We start from the raw sequence: 25,114 nt of genomic DNA, 5'->3' as shown, positions 1-25,114 counted from the left end.
AGGGGGGCTTAGGTCAGATCAGATAGACCCTCAGAGGCCATGTCACACCATCTATTACACAAATACTAATAGTACACAAATCCCAAAGGGTAATGAAAAACCACCAAGCATTTTAAGCAGAGGCCAGAGGTGCTAATTAAGGTGACTCTACAGCCTGGGTACTGTATAACTCCATGGAACACAGCTGGCATTGTCCCTGGTATGGTACAACATTGCCTGCCTGCCTCCCTGCAGGTGACATAATCAAATTAGAATTTTTTTAAAGATTTTATTTATTTATTCATGAGAGACACAGAGAGAGAGGCAGAGACACAGGCAGAGGGAGAAGCAGGTTCAATGCAGAGAGCCGGACGTGGGACTCAATCCCAGGACTCCAGGATCACCCCCTGGGCTGAAGGTAGCATTAAGCCACTGAGTCACCCAGGCTGCCCTCAAATTAGGATATTTATTTATTTATTTATTTATTTATTTTATTATTATTATTATTTTTAAAGATTTTATTTATTCATTAGACACAGAGAGAGAGGCAGAAATACAGGCAGAGGGAGAAGCAGACTCCATGCAGGGAGCCCAATGTGGGACTCGATCCCAGGTCTCCAGGATCACACCCTGGGCCGAAGGCAGGTGCTTAACCCCTGAGCCACCCGGGCTGCCCAAATTAGGATTTTTAAAAGATCACTCTGGGTGCTGTGTGGAGAATAATTCCAGGGCCAGAGTGGAAGCAACGTGATCATTTAAATGGTTAATGCAGTCTTCAATCAAGTGATCTAGCATAGAACTTGTGATAGAGAAAAGTGAACAGACCATATCTGTGGTTTCCACAATCAACATCTGAGGTCCAGGTAGATTCCCAAATTTGAGAGAGTAGCCTGATTTAAATGGTGCTTGAGAAAAATTAGTCTTCCAGACAGTGGTGTACTGGGGCGGACCTGTAGCAGCTTGTACTGGCTCATGAAAGCTGAATATACGCATCTCTCTCCAATTCTTCATTCAGTGACACCAAGTTGATAGTTTGAAATCTACCTTGGTGGGGGTATTTACACCATGGAAATTGGAAAGTGCTACAAACAGAGCTTCTTTCCCCCCAAAGAGCTGGTTGTGATACATTTATTAGCACACCACTGCTTCCAGCTTTTTTTTTCATATCTAACAGTAGTTTATTTTTTATAATTATTTTTTAATATTTTATTCAAATTCACTTTGCCAACATATAGCATAACACCCAATGCTCTAGATTTTTAAAAATATTTCAACACTAAAGAATCACTACATAAGACATGGTAAGAAGTGGTGGAACATGCATAAAGCTGCTGCAGTTAAAATACACAGGATGGTTATACGAGACACTGGGAGGAAAAATTCTGTAAGACTTGGTGGTTTATTAATGGCAGCAATTGGAAGAGAGGAGCAGATTGTATTTCTCCCCTGGAGAAAGGAATCATTTCCAAGCACATCTCTTTGGAGAAGATTTAAAGAGAACATTTCACAATTTGGTTCCCTGTCATGTGTATTTTAAACGTCCCTGCTTCAGCTGTCAAGGATTTCAAGTGTCTCTTTAAAATTCCACCTTATTGTAGCATAGAATCTGAATTTTATCATCATTTACTGGTATAGTTAACTGAATGGAATAATAATTGAATCCCAAACTCTCAGTCACTGAGTGTAACTGTCTTGCTAACACAAAAACACTGTAGAGATCTAGAGAACAACACTTTTTAAAACTCAAAAATGCTTTCCAATTTGTGAATGTTGCAGAATCAAGGCAGCATGTGTGAAGACTGACCCAGGCCTTTTTTTTTTTTTTTAAAGATTTTATTTATTTATTCATGAGAGACACACAGAGAGAGAGAAGCAGAGACACAGGCAGAGGGAGAAGCAGGCTCCACAGGGAGTCTGATGCGGGACTCGATCCCGGGACTCCAGGATCGTGCCCTGGGCCAAAGGCAGGTGTTAAACCGCTGAGCCACCCAGGGATCCCTGACCCAGGCCTTAAATGGATATGTTGGAAAGTTCATATGAGGGTTTCTAAAAGGTATTAGGAAAGGAAGTGGAAGATATTAAGATATAAGAGATTGCTTTAAACATTTTTTTCCATGAAAATAAGTGTTCTGTAGAATTTATAACTTCTGTCTTAAGAATAATACTAAACACCTTTTATCATCAACTTGTACATCCTTAACAGTTCAGAAACACTAAATATGTTAATCTTAATATAAAAAGGTGAAATACAAAAAATAGTTTTATCTTTTCATCTTTAAGTAAACTTCTGTTGAAGGCATACTTAGTAACAAGTATTTCCCTAAATCCTAGAGATATAAAAATGAATAAGACTACCTTAGGTTTGGGGGATCCCTGGGTGGCTCAGCAGTTTAGCATCTGCCTTCAGCCCAGGGCATGATCCTAAAGTCCTAGAGTCCCACATCGGGCTCCCTGCATGGAGCCTGCTCCTCCCTCTGCCTGTGTCTCTTCCTCTCTCTCTCTCTCTCTCTCTCATGAATAAATAAATAAAATCTTAAAAAAAAAAAAAGACTACCTTAGGTTTGTGCATAATAACTGAGGAAGACATGGTCATGAACAGATTAGAACACCATGAGGACAATGCAGTTCAGTATTTAGAAGATATGGAAGCCTAAGAAGGGGCACATAACTTGGAGTTGATTGAACATAGGCAGCTTTCTGGAGGAGATGACACTTAGCTGAATCTTAAAGAGTAGGGAAAAGCTAGATGAAGTATATGTATGAATGGGGGAATTTCAGGTAGAGGGGAGAGCATGACAAAAAAACACAGAAGTGAGAAATAGCAAAACAATCTTTAGATCCTTACCTGAAAAGGCAGAAGGAAATAAGGAGAGGAGGCTGGAGACCTCCAAATTCTCAGTAGCATACCAAAGAGGAGGCAATTGGAATGGTCCACTCTGGGTGTAGACAAAAAGGGAGTGCATTTTCTGTGGAGTATTTGAAAACAATAATAAGAATGACTACATTGCCAACAATTCTAAATAATGAGAAAATACTCCCTTCTGTCAAGTGGCCACTCCCCTGGGTAGAACACTTTATGTTCGTCCTCAAAATGTGGAGCAAAGAAGTGACATGGTCAAGTTCCTGAGCTGTGCAGGTACAGAAATGCCAGCTTCAGTTATATCTAAGAAATTCTTTCTTTACATCCCCATTCCCCATCTCAAACAAATGGAGAGCTCTTCCACTGAACATCCTCAGAGCACTGAGCACTTTTCCTTAATAATCTCATCAGTTTATAATCATATCTACCAAGTGAGAGAGCCAAAGCCAGAGACAGAGAAAGAGAGAGAGAGAGAAAGAGAGAGAGAGCGAGAGAATATGCAGGAGAAAGAGGGAAATAATAGGTTTGTAGAAGATACATAGAATTTGGGATAAGTTGACTTTTTATTGGCTTGTGGGAGATCAAGAAGAGATATATAGCAAACACACATTGATCTGGACTGGAACTATATACATTCAGGAGTCAGCATAGAAGTGGTAGTTAACTCACTGGGGGTAGAAGAGGAACCTGGAAAAATAGAGAAATAATGGTCTAAAGATAGAATGCCAGGAAGCTGAATATTTCATGGACAGAAGACAGAAAGTCTAAGAAAGAGACAATGAAGGGATGCTCAGAAACCTAAGAAGACTCTAGACAGCACAAAATTGTGACCAGACTTCCCAGGGCCAAGGAGGAGAGAGAGAATTGGAGATAATGCAAAAGAGATAAATATTGGTAAGTGTCTTTTTTTTTTTTTTTTGGTAAGTGTCTTTGAGAAAGAAGTTGGAAGAACTCATGGTATGTGTTGGGAGGTAGCTAGGGGGTTAAAAATGCAATTGCAGAAACCCTAGAAAGAATTGAGAGTGACATTCTCATCTGGTAGCTTAAATGGGTTTATGGGCCCTTATTCTAGTCCCATAATAAGTTCTGAAGGGGACAAGACCTCAGAGTTTATCCACAGCCCAGTGTGGTAGGGAGTAAAGTAGACATGGCCTCAGTGTGATTCAGGGAGTAAAGTAGAACCAGTGAGTGTCCTTCCTTGCCTCAAAAACAGCATGGCCCTAGCAAAGAGACTCACCAGACCAGAAAAGACAGAAACATGGGTGGACAGATGACCAAAGACAGATGGGATAATGCACATATCGAAAGATATCATTGTCCTAAGAACTGAAGCCCATGTGGGGTGGGCCTCCCATGTGACTCACTCTAGCTAAGCCTGTGTTTACCCCCTACCTCAGAAATACTACCTCAGAAAACTTGCATTATCAGAAGCTAAGTTTCTACCACTGGTAGAATAATTACAAAAAATTAAAATTAAGTTCAAAGATAGAAAAATAAAGTTCTATTTCTTGCATATTTTATTTCGTGGAGTCTGTATTTTATCACAAAAAGATAATAAACTAAATCCTCCACTCACTGGGTCTTTTCTCTGTATGGACACTGCATTCAAAAAAGTACAGTCTAAACAGCTAAGAATGATTTAAAAATGAAATGAAATCCTGAACTTTAACTTGCATTACTTAAACATCTTTACAGAGGATCCCATTTCTTTTTTTTTTTTTTAAACAAGTGTTTTATTGTTGTTATTCTTCTAGGGTTTTTATTTTTAAGTAAGCTCTAGGCCCAATGTTTTGAACTCACGATGACCCCAGAATCAGGAGTCACATGCTGTACCAACTGAGCCAAGCAGGCAACCCCAGAGGATCTCATTTCTAACCCCCAGGTACATTTTTCCTGTGTCCTTTTGCTGTCTTCCACATTTCTCCCACAAACCATATTGGTTTGGATTCTGTCATTCACAACTCTACCTCCCCAAAACTTTTCTTTAAAAAAAAAAAAAAAAGATTCTTTATTTATTTATTCATGAAAGACACTGAGGAGAGAGGGAGGCAGAGACACAGGCAGAGGGAGAAGCAGGCTCCGTGCAGGGACCCCACATGGGACTCGATCCTGGGTTCCAGGATCACACCCTGGGCTGAAGGCAGAAAGACGCTAAACCACCAAGCCACCCAGGGATTCCCCCCAAAACTTTCCTTCTGGGGAAACAGTTCATGTTGATATTTTGCTTTCTAAATTCCTTAATCTTTGTATTCTAGTTCTTTAATCAATTCAATTTCCCTTTCCTTCTTCCTCTTCCCCTCTCCCTCCTACTCTTTCTTCCTTCCTCCTTGTTGAGATAGGGAGAGATTGTGACTAACCAGGCGTAGATAGTATCCTTTTTATAAGAGGCTAGTGGGGGAAAAAGACTAGAAACACTGGTTAATTTTTAAACCACATCTCTTAGAAGGTGGATAAACAAAAAGATGAAAATGTGTATTACCTGAAATTGTACTATTGTAAATATGTCTACTACACTTTCAGACTTTTTCCTATGCATTTATAACATATGTACATTTAAGCTCCAAAAAGTAGCTTCATAATAACTCTTGTAGCCTCCTTTCATTATATGGTGAATGTCTTTTTCTCTCAAGCATGGACTTTGTGTCCCACTGTTAAGACACTTAGGTTATTTCCTGTTATACAATTATGAACACTCTTGTCCTTTGTCCATTTGTGCAGTTATCTTCAAAGGATTAATTACTAGGTGTGATCATTCTGGTCAAAAAGTATGCATATTTTATATTAGTTTTCAAGGCTGCTAGAACAAAGTGTCACAAGCCAAGAGGCTTAAACAATAGAATTTTACTGTCTCACCGTTCTGGAGGCTAGAAATTGACAATCAAGCTGTCAGAAGGTTGATTTCTCCTGCAGGCTGTGCATAAGAATCTGTTCCATGACTCTCTACTGGCTTGTGGTGGTTCTCTGGCAATCTTTGGCCATCCTTGGCTTCTGCTACATTACCCCAATCTCTCTTTATTTTCACATGGCATTCTCCCTATTTGCTTGTCTGCGTCCAAAATTTCCGTTTTTATAAAGACACAGCCATATTGTATTGGGGGGTGTCACCCTATTCCAGTATGATCTCATTTACCATAACCCTATCTCTAAATGATATTCTTATGTGTTAAATGTTAGAACTCCAACATAAGAAATTTGGACATGTCTTTTAAGACTTTTAATATGTGTCGGGCAGCCCGGTGGCTCAGTGGTTTAGCGCTGCCTTCAGTCCAGGGCCCAATCCAGGAGACCCGGGATCGAGTCCCACGTCGAGCTCCCTGCATGGAGCCTGCTTCTCCCTCCGCCTGTGTCTCTGCCTCTCTCTCTCTCTCTCTCTCTCCCTCTCTCTCGTGAATAAATAAATAAAATCTTAAAAAAAAAAAGACTTTTAATATGTGTCACCTAATTTTTAGGGTGCATCTTTGAGGGATGTAAATGAGGTAGCTACTGACAGAACTTGGTATGATTGATTATAACTGGGGAAGTGGTCAGAGGAAAGGAGTAGCACTGGGTGATGTCCAAATATTGGCCATGGGCAACTGAGTAAAATATAGTAGAAGTATACTGGAAGAGGGGGTTTAGTAGTTAAGTTTTAGACATACTGAGTCTGAGACATTATAAAAAAGGCAAGCGAAAATGTCTAATAACTAGCTATATATGTGGGTCTGGTGTTTAGAAAAGACCCAATTTGTGAATCATCACTACTTCAGTGGAAGTTGAAAGTCATGGGGATGGATGAAATCACCCACTAAGGTCATCCAGTAACATGAGCTAAAAGAGGAAACGACAGAATTCTTGGCACCCCAATACTTAAAGCATGTTTGGAGGGTGAGAAACTTATGTGACTGGGAAGAAAGGTTTCAAGGATGAGGACATAAACTAATACTTGAAGGATGAGTAAACCTCAAGGGAGACAAAGGAGCATTTCGTGCTGAGGGGATGGTTTGATCAAAGGGCTAGAAAGTGGGAATGTGCACAGCACAGCCTAGAAGTATTCAATAATCTGATGTGGCTGAGACAGCAGTATAAGGGGGCAGGGAGTGGAGAAAATGAGAAGGAAGATACATTAGGGCCAGACATGAGCGGTGTCTTGTGCCTGTTAGTGTGCAGATCCATTCCTTGCCCTTTCCTGCTTGCTTACCTCTGTGTCACAGGGCGCTGACCTTGGTAGCCCACATTTCTCAGGCTGCCTTGTCCGCTGGCTTTGGTTAGGTTTGGCTAATAGAGGCACAGATGGTAGACTAGAGGGCAGGACGAAGAGGAGATTGTATTTCTTCTCTCTCTGCTTTGGGCAGCATTCCTGGCAGTGACTGTGTCTTCTTCATGGTTGAGCTCTTGCTGCTCACACTCTACCATGGCTCCAGCTTTTTGGCAACTCCGGTTGCACAGTCCATTCAGTGGTGCAGAAGGCTCTTCCTCTAACTTCTAGATCCTACCATATACCCTGGTTCCTAGGTTCTAATGACATTATCTTCCTTTTGTCTTCTTCCCCAGGGATGGCTGCAGCTCCCGGCAATTGTTGATTTCTGATATGCCTCACCTTCTCATTTTCAGCTCTGCCAATGCTCTATAACTAGTTCTTTACATTAAATTCCTTCTGTTGCTTCCAGGTTTTTTTTTTTTTTTTTTTTTTTTTTGCTCTTATGAACAATCTTATAAGAAGCTTGTTCATATGTCTAATGGAGAATTTGCCCAATAGTCATTTTCCAGGGTATATACCTTGGAGTAGCATTGCTAGATTGCCTACCTTGTGTTTTACACAAGAGAGAAACAAACCCATATGAAAATGGATTCCTACCTAATACCATAGTCAAAATTTAATTTCCATGGATCAAATATAAAAGATAAACTTGAAAGCTTTAAAAGAAAATATAGAATATTTTTATGACCTGTGCTAGGGAAAAATTTCTTATACAAGATACAAAGAGAACCACCCATAGTGGAAAAGGTAAAACATTAGAATTAAGAACTTTTGTTCAACAAGGCATGATAAAGAGAATGAAAAGGAAAAACATAACTGGAAGAAGATAGTTCACAACACATATAATGCACAAAAAATTAGTATCTATAATATGAAAAAGACAATAAGAAAAAGACAAACCATATAAAAAATAGGCAAAAAGATTCTTCATAGAAACAGAAATCCAAATGTCCAGAAATGGGAAAAAAATCTTAATCTCATAACTAATCAGGAAAGTGCAAATTACAGCCATAATGAGAAACCATTTTAACTCATTAGACTGGTAAAAATGTAAAATGAGATACTACCAAGGTTTTGACAAGAATGTAGAACAGGGTAACTGATATTCTCTTCATGGAGATATAGTTTGGTACAATTTTTTTTAAGATTTTATTTATTTATTCATGAGAGACACATAGAGAGGCAGAGACACAGGCAGAGGGAGGCTTCCATGCAAGAGCCTGATGTAGGATTCAATCCAGCAACTCCGGAGGCAAAGGCAGATGCTCAACCGCTGAGCCACCCAGGCATCCCAGTTTGGTACAATTTTAGAAAGCAATTGGGCATCACATCACCCAGTAGAGTCAAATAAGCACAGATCATATACAAGTGATTCTATTCCCAAGTATAAAATTAAAATATCTGTTCACGTGTGAAGCGAAAGATACCTATAAGAAACTCTGATGTATAATAGCTCATAATAGCTTCCCATAGACAAAGACTTTGGGAAGATTCAAATTTCTATTGACAATAAAATGAATAATAAAATTGTGATCTATCTATGTCATGGATTTTTTTATACAGCAGTGAAAAAGAAGCACACACATAAAATGGCTGAACCTCAAGAGTAAAAGTAATTACAACATGCCATATATGATTTAATTCATGTAGTTTAATAGACAAAACTGAATACTTCAGAGGTATATATACATTTGTGGTGAGCAAAGAAAGGCATGCTTAACACCAAATTCAGGATGATGGCTCTCTCTGGGTGGAGATGGGACCTGTGAATATGAACTATGATAAGTTTCTGAAGGAAAGGATTGTGTTTCTCTGGAATTCATAATTAAGGGCCTCAAGTAGTCTATGAGTTTACAAAAGCACATTTGAGCTGATAGCTGAAGAATAAAAGTTAATTAGAACAATGCTTCTCACAGATCCCCACCAATAACTGTGAGATATAATGGTATTTCCAGTCATAGATTTCTATTAAAAATACAATTTTAAGCAAATAAAAACAAAAGACTGCCCATTGGAGTTTCTGCCCTTACGGAGAAAAGACAATATTTTTAGAAGCTTAGCCTATTCAGAGAGAATTTGGAGGTTTCAATCTTTTTTAATGCAAAACATGATCATCAATATGAAAACTGGTGACCATTAATAAATACCCAGAAATATCCAACTCTTTACTTGGGGCTCAAAGAGAGACTATGAAGAGATATCCAAGCATTTAGAACAAGTTGAGCTGATGACTGATATTATAAGAGACTTAGGGGACACCTGGGTGGCTCAGCGGTTGAGCACCTGCCTTCAGCTCAGGGTGTAATCCTGGAGTCCCGGGATCGAGTCCCACATCGGGCTCCCTGCATGGAGCCTGCTTCTCCCTCTGCCTGTGTCTCTGCCTCTCTCTCTCTCTCCCTGTCTCTCATGAATAAATAAATAAAATCTTTTTTTAAAAAAATAAGAGAGACTTAGTCTTTAAAAAATGCATCAGAACAAGGGACCACCTGGGTGGCTCTATTAGTTAAGCCTGTGACTCTTGATCTCAGCTCAAGTCTTGATCTCACCGTTGTGAGCTCAGCCCCCTCCCCACCTAGGGCTCCATGCTGAGTGTGGAGCCTACTTAAAAAAATGTATCAGAACAAATTCAGTTTCAAGTAGCTGCCACCAAAACAATCTTAAAAGTACAACAGCTAATGAACAACTCAAGGTGGCAATAAAGCATGGATTGGAAGAAAATGCCTACCTGCAGGAAAGCATAAATCTGCTTCTAAAAGAAGCTAGATGGTTCCTGGGGCCCCACACGCAATAAAGGGGTTTCCTCCAAAAAAATAAAATAAATAAAATAAAATAAAATAAAATAAAATAAAATAAAATAAAATAAATAAATAAATAAAATAAATAAATAAAATAAATAAATAAAATAAAATAAAATAAGCTAGATGGAAAGAAAGAGCAAAAAACTTAATAAAAAGAAAAACTTCCCAAAGATAGGAGATAGGGCTGCAGTTCTTAAACAAAAGAGCATTGATGAGATCTTGGAACTGGACATAATGAATGCATCAGACAATGGAGATTTCACAGAATATTAACAGAGTTTTTAAATTGAGGTAAAAGTCACATAAAATTCACCACTTTAAAATTTACGAATTGGGCACCTGGCTGCCTCAGGGGTTGAGTGTCTGCTTTTGGCTCAGGTTCTGATCCTAAGGTCCTGGGATTGAGTCCTGCATCAGGCTCCCTGCAGGGAGCCTGCTTCTCCCTCTGCCTGTGTCTCTGCCTCTCTCTGTGTCTCTCATGAATAAACAAATAAAAGCTTTTAAAAAAAATAAAGTTTACAATTCAGTGTCTTTTACTACGTTCACAATGTGTGTAACCATCCCCACTCTCTAGTTTCAGAACATTTCATCATCTCAAAAAGCAACCCCATACCCAATAAGCAATCAACTGCTTTCCCAAGTCTTGCCTCCCCCCACCTGGCAGCAACTGTTCTTCTTTCTATCTCTACGGATTTGCCTATTCTGGATATTTCATATAAATGAAATCATACAATATGTAACCTTTTTTATCTGGCCTCTTTCAGCTAAAATAATGTTTTCAAAGTTAATCTGTGTATCTGTTCCATTTTTTTTTAATGACCAAATACTATTCCATTTTATTTTATATTTTTTAAAGATTTTATTTATTTATTCATAAGAGACATACACAGAGAGAGAGAGAGAGAGAGAGAGAGAAGCAGAGACACAGGAAGAGGGAGAAGCTCCCTCCATGCAGGGAGAGCCCAACGTGGGACTCGATCCCCAGCCTCCAGGATCACACCCTGAGTTGAAGGTGGTGCTAAACAGCTGAGCCACCTGGGCTGCCCCTATTCCATTTTAAGAATCTACCACAGTTTATTCATTCATCCACTGATGGACATTTTGGGTTGTTCCCGCTTTTTGCCTGTAATGAATAATGCTATGAACATTTGCATACAAGGTTTTATTTTCCGACATATTTTTACTTCTCTTGGGTATGTTTCAGAATGTAATTGCTGGATCATACGGTAACTCTATATTTACCATTTTCAGGAAGTGCCAAATTGTTTTCCTAGCTGCACCATTTTTCATTCAGACCAATAGTTTATAAGGGTCCATTTCCTCCACATCCTTGCCAACACTTAATTTTTTTTTTAAGGGCTATCATAATGGGCATGAAGTCTCATTGTAGTTTTGATTTGCATGCATTTCCCTAACAACTAATGATGTTGAGCATCTTTTTACAAGTTTATTGGTCCTCTATATATCTTCTTTGGAGAAATATTTAGATCCTTTGCCCACTTGCAATTGAATTATTTGTCTTTATGTTGTTGAGTTGTAAGAGTTCCTTGTATATTCTGGATACCAGACTGTAATGTAATAAAGGATTTGCAAATATTTTCTCCTATTTTGTGAATCATCTTTCCACTTTCTTGATAGTGTCCTTGATTCATAAGGTTTTTACTTTTGGTAAAATGCAACTTACCAATTTTTTTCTTTTGTTGCTTGAGGTTTTGGTATCTTGAGAAATCATTGCCTAAACCAAGGTCATGAAGATTTACTTGTGTTAACTAAATGGAGTTTTGAAGAAACTGGATTTATGCGACTAAAGTAAATGTGTCTTTAAAGACTATTAAAGAGGCAACCAAATATACACTAAATTATCTGTAGAAGTAAAAACAATAAGTGTACTTAGAGATCATATTAAATGGTCATAAAAACTCACAAGCTTCATTGCAGTCAGAATAATCCAGTTTTAAAGCAAGATTCCGGAGCTTCAGCAGAAACTTAGTTCTAAACTGCATCAATAAAATAAAATGACTATGGAGAACTCCACCTAAAGTGATTTACTATGGAAAGGAAGAATCTGTCCAAAGCAGATGAAAAGATCCTTTATGCATGTGAAGAGATGGACACCTACAGAATACAAGCCAAGTACTTTTAGCAAATCAGAGAGAACCATTGGATCTTTGAATATCAATTATAATGAAGAAGAAAAAATGCTCATGATATTTGGTGAGATAGCTGAAAAAAAAAAAACAGCCAACAAAAATCCATACTTCAGAGAAATAATGATATAGGAAGAATTAAATCTCAACTTTGCAAAAAAAGTATATTTATGTCCCTGATATTCTAAAGGGGGCATTTGGCAGAGGCTCAAGAGGTGCTGGAATTCCCTGGTATAAGGAAGGAGGTCCATTAAGTTGGGGTGGCTCAAAGATTGAGGATCTTGTGCCTGTGTGGACCACATTCCTCAATCAGGCCAACTCCATCCTGACACAGCATTTCCTCTACAACAGCAAGACAGAACTTGTCCTGGTGCTCCGCATGCTGGCAGATGCTCAAGACCTTCCTTGGACAACTCTGAGACATATACATTTTCAGAAATATAGGCCAATAGAATGATGCCACAGATGATCTTGGTCATTTAATAATACAAGATTCAATCCTCTCACCTGAATGGAAGGCAGCTGACCCAGGCTCTGTTCTTCTAAGTCACCCTCCTATCAAAGGTCAGATATCACAGGTGGGTCCCAAGAAATAGTTCCTGACAAGAGACCTCCCATCACGTTCTTTTTTCTGGGAAGCCAGTGTGGGCCTCCTCAAGAATCTCTTCCACAGAGGGATTGCCCATGGCCCAGCACATTCTCCACTGGCAACAAGAAACATCTCTAAACAAATGCCGGATTTTGTTTTTTTGTCCACACATGAAAACAGAAGCGAGGCACATTCATAATTGACCTAGCCGTCTAATGAGCCTATTTCCAAAGATCAGAATCATAGGAAAAATGCATTTTTGCTTTCTCCTAAAGTAATTTTGATATTTTTTCTGAGGTTCACTGCTATTAAGTGATCATTCCATACCTCAAGTGGAAGATGGAGAAAATTATCATTCTTAAGATACTGTTTTATTACTGTAGATTATTTAAACATGAATCTTAAGAGGAAATTGCTTCCACTTTATTCTATTTGTAGATATAGTTATTACGGTATTTTTGTTATTGTTGACAAATCCACTAAAATAATCCAGGAACACAGCAAGAATTTTGCCTTATGAAATAATTTTGAGTATTTTCTCTTTTAGTCTTATTGCTGTTAGTTAAGTGATAATACAAGTACTCAAATGGAAACATGATAGAATCACAATTCCTAGGACAGTGTTTCATAAATATACATTACATAAATAGGAGTTTCATTAGTAAATTACTTGCATTTTATTCAATTTCTACATAAAATATATTATTTTTGATATTGCTATTAAACAAGTCTCTTCTACTGATCCAGAAAAACACAATAATTTTGTCTCCTAAAGTATTTTTCAATTTTCTCTTCTTTAGTCTGTTGTCATTATGTGATTACACAATTGCTCAAATGGAAGCACAACAAAACTGTAATTTTTAAGATAGTGTTTTAAATTTATTTAAAAGTGAATGTCATTTTCTCTGTCTCTAGATAGTCTGAAGATAGTATTTCAATTGTTTAACTTAAACTTCCCAATAGTATGGTCATAAAACCATCATGTCCATATTAGTTGTTACAGAAGAAATCTGGAGAAAATGGTATCAGGCAGATGTACTAACTGTTGATTTGAAACAAAAGTTGATACATGTAAAAAGCAATGCCAGTGAGATGTCTGTGGATGTTAACTGTCCCAAGGTTGCATTCCCCAGCAGAAACTGAGGTCAGAGGTAGAGCACAAGCAATGAATTCTAGTTTTAAACAGACTGCTGCCAATGATTTTTCTCAAACCATGAGTCAAATGCTAGAACATACTTTGCCATTTTTTTCTTTTAGGACAAAAAAATTTTAATCTGACTTCCATAACATTGTTGTGAGAATTAAATAAAATAACACATCTATGGTGCTCGCAGGAATAAATAAGAGCTGCTACCATTATTAGAAATATTATAATGGGAAAGTAATGAAGAGAAAAAAAGCTACAGGTTAAATTCATACCAAAAGAGAATAATAATTGTGACTCATGTCAAAATTGGGGTTATTAAAATGTAATCAAATTCAGAGGGTACAATTCTAAGAAACAGTTTAATGGAGAGACTCATGTTAATTTAAAATATGAAACATGTCAATATTTGAGACCTATGGAGTAATTTGGAGTGGTCCTCTTACAAATGCTAGTAACAGCAACAGCATAAAATACATTTGCAGATGGCAAAATTTTAAATTAATGTAAATCCAAAGAGCTGTGATATGGAGAGAAAGAAAATGATTTGCTTATTGATACAATGTGACTATCATTAAGCAAGATAGTGGATAAATGAATACTGATACCAAATGAGCTAGAATTGGTTGAGAAAAAGAATAATATTGAAGAGAATTGACACCACTAACTGTCAGGGGAGAGGACACTTTGGGAGTGTCTGGCCCACAGAGAGGCCTCTTCACTAAGAACCCTCCACAGCACACACAGGGCAGGCTCAGGGAGAACCCAAAGCACAGAGATAATGTGACCTAAGTTAGGCACTAAGAGCCTCTCAGGATTTGGGGATTTAGAGGTGAATGAGAGAGAGATTGGGAGTCAGAGTCATATTAATAGTGGTACTTGCAGGATAAGTAAGGTCTGTAGATTTACTACGGAGGACCTTAAACTTGCCTTGACTCCTGGTTCAATAACATCCAACTAATTCCCCATGCCAGATATTGTGCCCTCTGAGCCCCATATTTTTGGCTCAGGCTAGCCCGATTAAGTTTCCATTATTTAAAATCAGAAAAGATATTTCAAAACAAATCATCTGAGGTAATATTTATGCAGCATCAAAAAATGTACCACTTTTACATTATCAATGAAAATCTAAATAGTAAGTGTAAATTCTCTGTAAAGTCTATTTCAATGTGAATAATGAAGCTCTGGAAATTCCAGAGAAGAGAAATGTGGACAACAGAGAGGTAATAATAGTTAATAAAAAGAAAGAACATGGTTTTTCCATTTGGCTTTATGACTAATACACTATATGATCTTTTTATTTCTTATTTTGCAAGTGGAAGAATGATGGAAACTATGTAACAATCTAGTACAGGTCTATACTTTGTTGTTTGGGAACTATTGAATTAAATGCTAGAGATTCTGAAATATAGAATTCAAAAAAATATTTTGGTTATTCAATAAGCTCATTTTTATAAACAGGGATTGTGGTTAGGGGAAATTGATTACCTCAAGGTCAGGAGGATAATTTTAGGCAAGACTGCTCCTAGAACCCTGTATAATGCTCTTTGGACATAAACACATTGCTAAAGAAATGTTTCCTGACAATTGGAAATATGATGAATAAAATAACAGTAGTCTATTCATTACAGATAGCTTAATGGTAATCAAAACTTGCTTTGTCATGCTGTAAATGTTTAGATTGTAAAAGTCTAGACATTTCATTAATATTTCTTGAAGAATGGGAGATACTAATTTATCCATTTATGAGTCACCATGGATGTAAAAAGACAAATAAATGAAATTGCCCTCATAATGTGAAATGCTGCAACATAATAACAATTTGATGTTCTTGTTTAAGATTTCAAATTGAATGTTGATTAGTTAGCAATATATTATACTAACATTTTCATTTCAAGAAATAGTCCATTAGTCTAGAATTTGTGGATAGGGACATTCGTAATTATTTCTCCCATGATTGAAAAGATACCATCTCTTATGCACGAACTTTGGATATAAACAAGAAGCACAAGCTTTGTCATTAACACTGGGCATGGGAAACTGCCTGCAGGACCAACTACAGGGGCCTGTTTAAGTTTCATTTACAGGAAAATTTCTCTTCTTGATATTTACCCTATAAAATGATGGCAAAGTTAAATGAATCTGGATCTTCTGCCACTCTGTAGTCTTTATGGACTTTTTTTTTTTTTAAAGATTTTATTTATTTATTCATGAGAGACACAGAGAGAGAGAGAGGTAGAGAGACACAGGCAGAGGGAGAAGCAGGTTCCATGCAGGGAGCGTGACATGCTACTCCATCCCGGGTCTCCAGGATCACACCCTGGGCTTCAGGCGGCACTAAACCGCTGAGCCACCTGGGGCTGCTCTCTATATTGACTTTAAAATTCTCACTCCACTTATCAAATAATGAAAAATAAAATCAACTTTCTTTTTTTTTTTTTTAAGATTATTTATTTATTTATTCCTGAGAGACACAGAGAGAGGCCGAGACACAGGCAGAGGGAGAGGCAGGCTCCGTGCAGGGAGCCCGATGCAGGAGTCGATTCCAGATCCCAGAATCACGCCCTGAGCCAAAGGCAGATGCTCAACCGCTGAGCCACCCAGGCGTCCCTAAAATCAACTTTCTATAATGAATACATATTATTTTCATAATTGGGAGAAATAAACTTTATTACTAGAATAAGTGGAAGCGAATCACAATTTTTTTTCCTACAGTTGGTATTTTTAGATCCCATATTCGGTTATACCTACCAATTTTAGGCTTAAAATTAAGTTCTAGGGATGTACTGTGCAACTTTGTGCTATAGTTAACAAGAATATATGGTACACAAACATTTTTTAAGAGGATAGATCTCATATTAAGTGTTCTTAATTCAATAAAAAATTAAGTCTATGTCATATACATGTTTTGTTTTTAATGAAAACAATGAAAAAAATTTAAATCTCTTTTCCCAATGATAAAAGTAATAGACTTCCAGGTCTAGGACAAGAAGGAGTTGTTGCACTCCTCCCCATTCCTTCTGCTAAGTACAACTAAAAACACTGGATGGCATTATGAAACAAATACATGAAGACTCTAAAAGATAGAAAAAAGGAAGACTGGATAGTTACCTCAAAAGACATGGCAGGGAGTTCCCTGGGTTTTCCTTTTGCTTCATATTTCTCAGACTGGGTGCTGGAAATGCAAGCAACCTAGAAACGCCAGCAGGCTCAGACAAAAACTGCCCCCAAAAGTCTGCTCTCTCTAGACAAAGGACCAGGAAAGGCATAGCCTAGCAAGGAAAAAAATCATTCAGTTAATAACCACTCATACAGAAAAAAGTTAACGTGGGAGGCCTGAGCCATAAAGTCTTGCTTGTAAGGTTGGCCTTTGGCTAATCATCTGGAATCTTCACTGATAAAACAGTTCCCTACATTGATATTAAACTTTCCCTAAATTATACAGATGTCTCACTGCACCTAGACTGTTCATGCAAATGATAATGGTTTATGTTATACACTTACTTTCCTTCTGGGAGTCTGGAATTGGTACTAGGCAATGAATATCTATATGATTAGCCCCCAAAAAACCTTGGGCACTGAGTCTCTAATAAACTTTCCTGGAAGACAATACTTTATACCTATTATCATAATTCACTGATGGAAACATTTAGTGCATCCTGGGCAATTCTATTGGGAAAGAACTCTTAGAATAGCGTGCCTGGTTTTCTTTAGACTTCACTCCATAAAACTTTTCCCTTTGCTGATTATGCTTTGTAATCTTTTGCTGAAAATATCATCAGAGAATACAACTGTACATTGAGTCCTGTGAGTACTCCTAGTGATCACTGAACACGAGAATGTTTGTGGAGACCCCAGCACACTGCCATACTCCAACCAAGTACCACACAAAAAGTGATGGTCCCACCCCCACCTTTGTCAGCAATATCATGCCAGACTATAATGAGGTACCCCAGCCCCTCTACCAGGATGGTGTCAGAGAAAGCTGAGTAGAAAGCTAGAACTTTTACCATCTTCCAGTGGTAATGAGATCCTCCCCTACACCACCCATAATGTCAGTGGAGGCCATGTGGGGAGTAGTGACCAGACATCCTTCTACCTCCCAACTAGGAAGGTATCAGTGGAAATGGAAACCTGGTAGAGAACTTGAACTCCAACTACTATGCAACAGTAATGAGGTTCCCTTTCCTGCCCACATGGGTTGACAGGAAGGGCTAATGGGGATAGGTACTAGTACCACAACCAAGAAGTTATAAGGTGGCATCTCCCTAACCCCACCCTGCAGTATCAGAGAAAGCCTATTACAACAGAAGATTTAAATAAGATCCAGAGTATCATAATACCAAAAATGTTCAGGCTACAATAAGAAGATACTTGTCAGACTAAGGAGAATCTCAATTTGAATGAGAAGACAACAAATGTCAACACAGAGGTAGGATAGATGTTGGAATTATTGGACAAGGATTTTAAAACAGCATAAAAGTATTTCTTTTTTTTATAAAAATGTTTCAATAAACAATTATGAACATTCTTGAAACAAAAAAGTTTCAGCAAATAAATGGAAGATATAAGAAAAGACAGGTTGGAAATTTTAGAACTGAAAAATCACCATATCCTAAAATAAAATTTAAAAAAAATTAGTGGATGGGCTCAACTGAAGAATAGAGGGTTACAGAAAAATCAGTGAACCTGAATACAGATAATAGAAATGATCCAATCTGAACAATAAAGAAAATAGTTAAAAAAAAAAAAAAAAAAACAGTTCTGGGGACCTGTGGGCTATACCAAAAGATCTAAGATTTGTGCCAGTAGAAAGAAGGTGGACTTGAAAAAGTACTTAAATAATTTTTGAAAAACTTCCCAAACTTGGCAAAAGACATAAACCAACATAGTAAAGAAGCTAAGTGAACCTCAAACAGAATAAACTTAAATACATCTCCACCAAGACGTATCATAGTCAAACTTCCGAAAAAGAAAAAAAATCCTGAAAGGTGCAAAAAAGAAACAACTTATAAAGAGTAGGAAAGAACAATTCAAATGAAATTTCTCTTCTGAAACTATGAAGGCCAAAAAGAAGTAGCACATTTTTCAAGTGCCAAAAGAACTATCAATCCAGATTCTATATCCAAAGAAAACATTCTTTAGTAATGAAGGGGAAGTCAAGACATTCTCAAATGAAGGAAGTCTCAAGGCATTTGTCGCCAGCAGACCTATCCTGATAGAATGGCTAAAAGAAGTTCTCTAAATAACAAGTGAATAATAAAGGGACATTAGGAAGAAAGAACCATGGAAAGAGTGAAGACATGGGTAAATACGGATTAATCACCAAGGGTTAGGAGTGGTAAGAGGAGGAATAAAGGTGGGCATAAATGGGTAGCACAAGGTATCCTTGTAGTGATGGAAGAGTTCTGTATCTTGACTGTAGTGGTTATATGAATCTATATGTGATAGCACATGACATACATGCACACACATTGTACCAATGTCAACTTTTTGACCATACTAAGGCTATGAAAAACATAATCATTAGGAAAAAACTCAGTGAAGGATGCACATGATCTCTCTCTTTGCAACCTCCTGTAAATCCATAATTATTTTTAAACATTAATATAAACTATATATACAAATGTATATACATCTAAAGCATAGAAAAGACTTGCAAGGATAGGCATAAAAATTATGTAGTAAAGATATATCTGTATTATTTGAATTTTTTTAAAAAAAGAATGCCTTCATGAATTCTTACATTAAAAAGAATGCAAAATTATTGTAAAATATCCAAACACAGAAAAACATAAATAAGATGAAAATCACTTGCTCTATGATGCTATCAAGAGATAATTTCAATACACTCATTTAACAACTGAGTGTATCCCATGGCACCATGAACTGTTAACACTTTGGTGTATATTTCAGAACTTTCCTGTGCATCAAGAGCCATACACAGATTATAGTCATTCATGGATATGATTATTATACACATAATATATATTATATAATAAGCTCTCATTACTTGATGTTCTATTCATTAATATTCATCCATTCAGCAAATATTTGATTACCAGCTTTAGCCAATATCATGTTAGACTCCAAGAATATAATGGTGAATTAATCAGACAGGGGCTGGTTCTTTACAAAGTTTACAGTACAGTGAGAGACTGTCATTAAAAAAAAATCTGAAATACACAGTTATAGATTGTATCAAGTTTAAACAAATGTAAACAGTGTTTTGAAATGCCCAACTGTGAAAGGAAAGGTATCTTGATGGCAAGATACCATGGCATGTTTATCATTGATGGAAATAAACCAGTAGAGAGAAAGATTAAAAATACAAGTGCTAGAAAAGATATTAGATTTAAAGAAGGCTGAGAAGGAAGGAGCCAGAGCACAAGTATAAGGGTTGGCTTCAGGTAGAAGGAAATTGCCAAATAAAAACAGAAGCAAAAGAAGCAAAGACAGGTGCAGATATAACTTAGTTCATAGATTCAGAGATCTTAAGTTGAGGCAATTCCTCTGTGAGATCTTCTATATTCCTTTTTTTGTTTGTTTTTCCAGGGAGTGAGGGGCAGAGGGAGAAGAAAAGAACTTCAAGTAGGCTCCCTGCTGAGCCCAGAATCTGACACGGGGCTTAATCACATGACCCTCAGATCATGACCTGAGCCAAAATCAAGTCAGATGCTTAAATGAGTGAGCCACCCAGACACCCTGAGACTTATTTTCTTATCAAAAATATAAGGCGATGTCATTTGCCAAGAACAAGCACGTAAACTGGAAGATCTGAGGTTTAAAAAGAGTTGTGGTTTTAAGTTGTCATTTGGGAAAGCAAGCTAAATAGAGAAAGACAGTAAACTTGCCAGGCTGAATTAAGAGGCTGTGGAGTCTGCCCTATGGGACAGATTCTAATCATTTCAGCACACTGACTGCAGCCAGGGAAAAGGCAAGGGAACAGGCATTAGGAGAAACAGTAGCATTAACTTGAAAGAAAGAAGGGAAGGAAGGAAGAAAGGAAGCAAGAGGGAGGTAGGGAGGGAGGAAGAAAGGATTGTTTTTTGCTTGGGAGGAAACAAAATGCCCTAGAGACAAGGGGAAGGAGGTAAACAGGTCAGGTGAACGTGGCAGGATTTCTGGCTTGGGTGCAGGAATGTCCTTTAGCCTTCTAATCCAAACATGATCACAGTGATGTCAGCAGTTTATCATCTGATTTTATGAAATTGGTTCCATGTTTTAGTCTCTTAGACCTAACAACCTATCAAAACCCTAGGGAGGAATTCCAGGCATCTTTAGTTGCTGCAAAGAATTATGAGTAAGGCACAAGTATATTACTTTCCACACATTAAAAAGGAGGATCTAGTGAGCAATAGAAATTTAATTATTCTCTTCCTAATGGCACTTGTGGGTTGCTCTGAGCACTTTTTTTAAAGTCCACTTTGTATTTATTTCTAGTTACCAGAAGTCCTTTATTCCTAACATAATTTTTTATTTCATGAATATATAGCTAACTAGAAAAGGACATGGAAGAACTGAGATACGGGCAAATCATCTGTTAACTGGACTATTTGTCCAAAATACTCTGCTACCGGGGATCCCTGGGTGGCTCAGTGGTTTAGTGTCTGCCTTCAGCTCAGGACATGATCCTGGAGTCCTGGGATCGAGTCCCACATCGGGCTCCCTGCATGGAGCCTGCTTCTCCCTCTGCCTGTGTCTCTGCCTCTCTCTCTCTCTCTCTCTCTCTCTGTGTGTGTCTCTCATGAATAAATAATAAAATAAAATCTTTAAAAAAAATACTCTGCTACCATTATTTTCTAAGAAATACCACTCACTGTTCAACACTTGCAATTTTAAAATTATCTACACTTGAGTAACATCAAACTTATCAACCTTTTGTACAATGGCTATTTTATCATTAAAAAGAAGAATCTCTTTATGCATCCTTTTGCTTAGAATTAAAATCTAAAATGTCTTAGTTGACATTTATGACTAACAAAAACAAGCTTTTCTAGTAACAGGAAAAAATATACAGTGGCCAAGCAGCTGGTTAGCACATGAATAAAGAACAGACTGAGTTGAAAGAAAATAATTCATTCTGGAGTTCAGTCCCTTGTGTTTCGACCATCTTTTTTTGGCTGGACTGCTATTGTGTGATTTTTGTACAAAAATTTTTAACTTGGGGTTTTCCTTGCCTTTTTTTTTTTTTTTTTTTTTTTTGAGAGAGAGAGAGTGAGTGTGTGTGTGGCATATGGGAGCTGGGGTGGAGGGGCAGACGGAGAGGGAGAGTTTTAAGCAGGCTCCACAGCCAGCACTAGTGGAGGGGGTCTCTATCTCATCACCCTGAGATCATGACCTGAGCAGAAACCAAGAGTGGGATGCTTAATCAACTGAGCCCCCCAGGCACCCCACTTCCTTTTTTTTTTTTTTAAGTAAGGAGGGTATACTTTTATTTCACTGAAAATGTTTCATTTTTTAAAAAAGCAGCTTTTCATACACTACTAATGCAATATGCAATAGAAATTACCAAAAGAAAAGAGGTAAGAACATACAATAGCGTTTGTCTTGTCTAAAAAGTTGGGAAGACACGAAACTTGGCTTTTTGCTTTCCTTCCATCGTGGCCAAAACGGGAACGTGAATTATTTACATCACTGTGAAGTAGAAGTAAAAATATATGTAATTCAAAGACTGGTGCATAGCTCAGACCAATATCATGTCAGCATTTTCCCTTCCACATCAAAATCTAAGTTTTATTTGGCGCCATATGCAACAATCTAGCGGCAATATTTTGTTTTGTTTTGTTTTGTTTTTTGCCTGACAGCAAGCGATGCCCGTTGAGAGCTTGTTGTATGAATCAGATAGGGACTGCTCTGAATTTCCACTAAAGTCTACAATTCTTTTGTCTGGGTTTGTAACTGGCTTTCCTCGCATTCAGAGGGAAGGTGGAGCGGAGGTGGGGACGGGCAAGGGGAGGTAAAATTCGATGCCCTACTTTAGTGACCTCGATGGCAGCTCTCGTACTGAGATCTGCTTCTTCGGTTCTCGGAGTGACTTAGGCTCACCCCTTCCCTTTTCTGCGGGTCCTCAGTTTACCGTTGCATAAAACGGGTGGAAGTCCAAGCTCCTAAAATTACTCAAGTTGGAGGCCCCTGGTGCCGGGGCGGGGAGCGGAGGGGGCTCAAGTCTTCAGCCTTAAAGGGCCCCTTTCAGCCCTCATCCGGAACACGGCAACGCCACACGAGTCCTAGGCTCGAGTCCTACGAAGGTCTCCGCACACCCCGGCAGCCGGGGCCACGCCACCGACCCACCGCCGCGGGCAGCGCAACAATACGGGAGACGCCCCCCGCGGAGCCCCGCCCAGCTCCGCGCCCACGAGCGGGCGCATGCGCAGGCGGGCGAGGGCTGGCCCGTGTCCAAGGACCCCCCTGTCCGCCCCGCGGTCACGGGCCACAGTCTCGGAAAGGCCCGGCTCCCGCGCCGGGTCAGGAGATCCCTGGCAGCCGCTGTCCAGGATTACCCTGCCGGAGACGGACGCGGGAGGCCGCCGCGCAGTCTCCAGCGCGTTTCCGTTTCAAACCTGAACTTCCGGCTCGTTAGCCGGTTCCGGTCCCCGTTCCTCACTTCCGGCCGCCGTCGGTTCCGCTGTGGCCGGTTCCTGCGTCCACTGCTGCGGGCCCCGCGGCTCTCCAGGTGAGGGGACGCGGGGCGCCCCGGGGCGCTGCCCCCGGGGAGGCGGTCGGGGCCGGGGGGCCGCCGCGCGGCGCTGCAGTTCGCGCGACGCGGCCTCCACGGCGGCCCGCGGGCCGGGCCGGGCCGGGCCGGACGCTGCCTGCGGGCGCCCCGGGCCGCGTCTGCCCCGGTGTGCGGCCCAGGCCGTGGCCCCTGCAGCTCCTCGCCGGGCCTCCGCCCTCCCGCCCGGCCTCCGCGCTGCTGCCGGGGGCTCCCCAAGCCCCAGTGGGTTTTGCGTCCCCAGACTCCATTCCTGCGCCCTTCGGGGTTTGTCCACGGCTCCGCCTCCCCCTCCCCCTCCCCCTCCCCCTCCAGGTGAAGGCCGGGGCCTCGGGTTCTTGGGGTGCCTGCGACGCCTGCCTGCCTGCCTGCCTGCCTGCCTGCCTGCCTGCCTGCCGCCCTAGGGCGGTCGCCTCCCGCGGCTGCCGCCGTGCCGGAGGCTGGTTGAGGGCTTCACCTCCGCTCAGCGCCCCAGGCGGTCGCTTTTGCTGTTAGTTTCAGGTTTCCGCAACTTGCGGCCTTGGACAAAATGGTTTTCTTTTTCAGTTTTCTAACGTGGATACGTGAAGACAATAGTCGTCAGTTCAGGAATGCAAAGATCAAGTGAGATAAGCTGTTTGAGCAGGTGGCCGTGTGGTCATCGCCACCGTCCGCCTTGCGCTTTACAGTTCACAAAGTGCTGTCACAGGTGTTGCTTCGTCCATTAACGCTGTTCTCGTGAACTCAGGATCGCCTCATTTTGAGGCAGGAGTTTTGGAATTGACCGGACGGGTCAGTTCAGTATGTTAGGCAGAACTAACCCAAACGGCTGTCCTAGAGGTTGCGGTCCTTACTTGGGTAGTAGTTTTAATTGCCGTCAACCCTACCCCAAATCATTTTTCGGTGTATTGATCTGATAGGACCTAGAATGACACAAAGCATTAGAATGGCGTGAGAGAGGAGGTTAAATGGGAAAACATAAAATGACTCCTGCATTTGCACTGTGTGTTCCCTTGGGAGTGATCTGAATGTTGGAGAAATGAGGTTCAAAAGCAGTTTTAAGGACTCTGCGTTTAAGATTTCGAGGGTGTTTGTTTTGTTACGCTTGGTCGTTCAGAGCAATTGCCAACTTGGGATTCCCACCAGGGTGTAGGTGTACAGTGTATAACATTTGTATACTACTCTACTAAGCGTGCAGAGCCCAATGCCATCTGGTAGGTTTTCTTTTTTAGCTGAGAAAATTGAAGAGTTTAGAGCACTGGCTCTCAGACTTTTCGTATGCCTCAGAGACGGGGTGAGGGGGAGGCTGGGACAGGGATTGCTAAAACACAAATTGCTGGGTTCTTTTCTCTCCAGCCCCCGTTATGTTTATAGCAAGTTACCAAGTACAGTCATGCTGTTGCTTGGTCTTAGACAACGCTTCGAAAATACTGGTCTAGAGGTGAAATGACTTGCCCAGGCTCACCTGGAGCTCAGAGGATGTTACTCCAAACTCTCTGCTCTCGCCCCACCCCCAGCACAATGTAAACTCTGTTAGTTGGTGGTGGTCCCATTCTTAGCTCTTGTAAATTTTCATTTTTATTGCCACCTTCACAGAGGAATAATGTTTAAATCATATTTTAGTTTGGCTCGAAAGGTCTTTTTGGCACTTTATTGAGAATCATAA

General features: G+C 39.7%; 2 protein-coding genes across 3 annotated transcripts in view; one reads left to right on the top strand and one right to left on the bottom strand.

Moving 5' to 3' along the window:
* Positions 1-2,505: 2,505 nt before the first annotated feature.
* LOC119876217 lies at positions 2,506-24,173 on the bottom strand. Its single transcript, XM_038535457.1, has 6 exons — positions 24,136-24,173; positions 23,927-24,019; positions 23,318-23,680; positions 22,292-22,391; positions 16,866-17,026; positions 2,506-2,945 (listed from the first exon to the last, which is right to left on the bottom strand). The coding sequence occupies exons 1-6, from the start codon at positions 24,171-24,173 to the stop codon at positions 2,813-2,815; spliced, it is 888 nt and encodes a 295-aa protein (XP_038391385.1). The 3' UTR covers positions 2,506-2,812.
* Positions 23,154-25,114, top strand: part of UBLCP1 (ubiquitin like domain containing CTD phosphatase 1) — a 19,276-nt gene continuing 17,315 nt past the window's right edge. The window contains exon 1 of one of the 2 annotated variants that reach the window (XM_038534886.1): positions 23,154-23,430. The gene's annotated coding sequence lies outside the window, so the exon portion shown is untranslated. The remainder of the gene's footprint in view (positions 23,431-25,114) is intronic. The other variant, XM_038534884.1, reaches the window with a different exon arrangement.

This window comes from Canis lupus, chromosome 4 (assembly GCF_011100685.1).
Source record: "Canis lupus familiaris isolate Mischka breed German Shepherd chromosome 4, alternate assembly UU_Cfam_GSD_1.0, whole genome shotgun sequence".
NCBI lineage: Eukaryota > Metazoa > Chordata > Mammalia > Carnivora > Canidae > Canis > Canis lupus.
The sequence above is the reverse complement of the archived record's forward strand: the minus strand, read 5'-3'. Positions and strand labels throughout refer to the sequence as shown.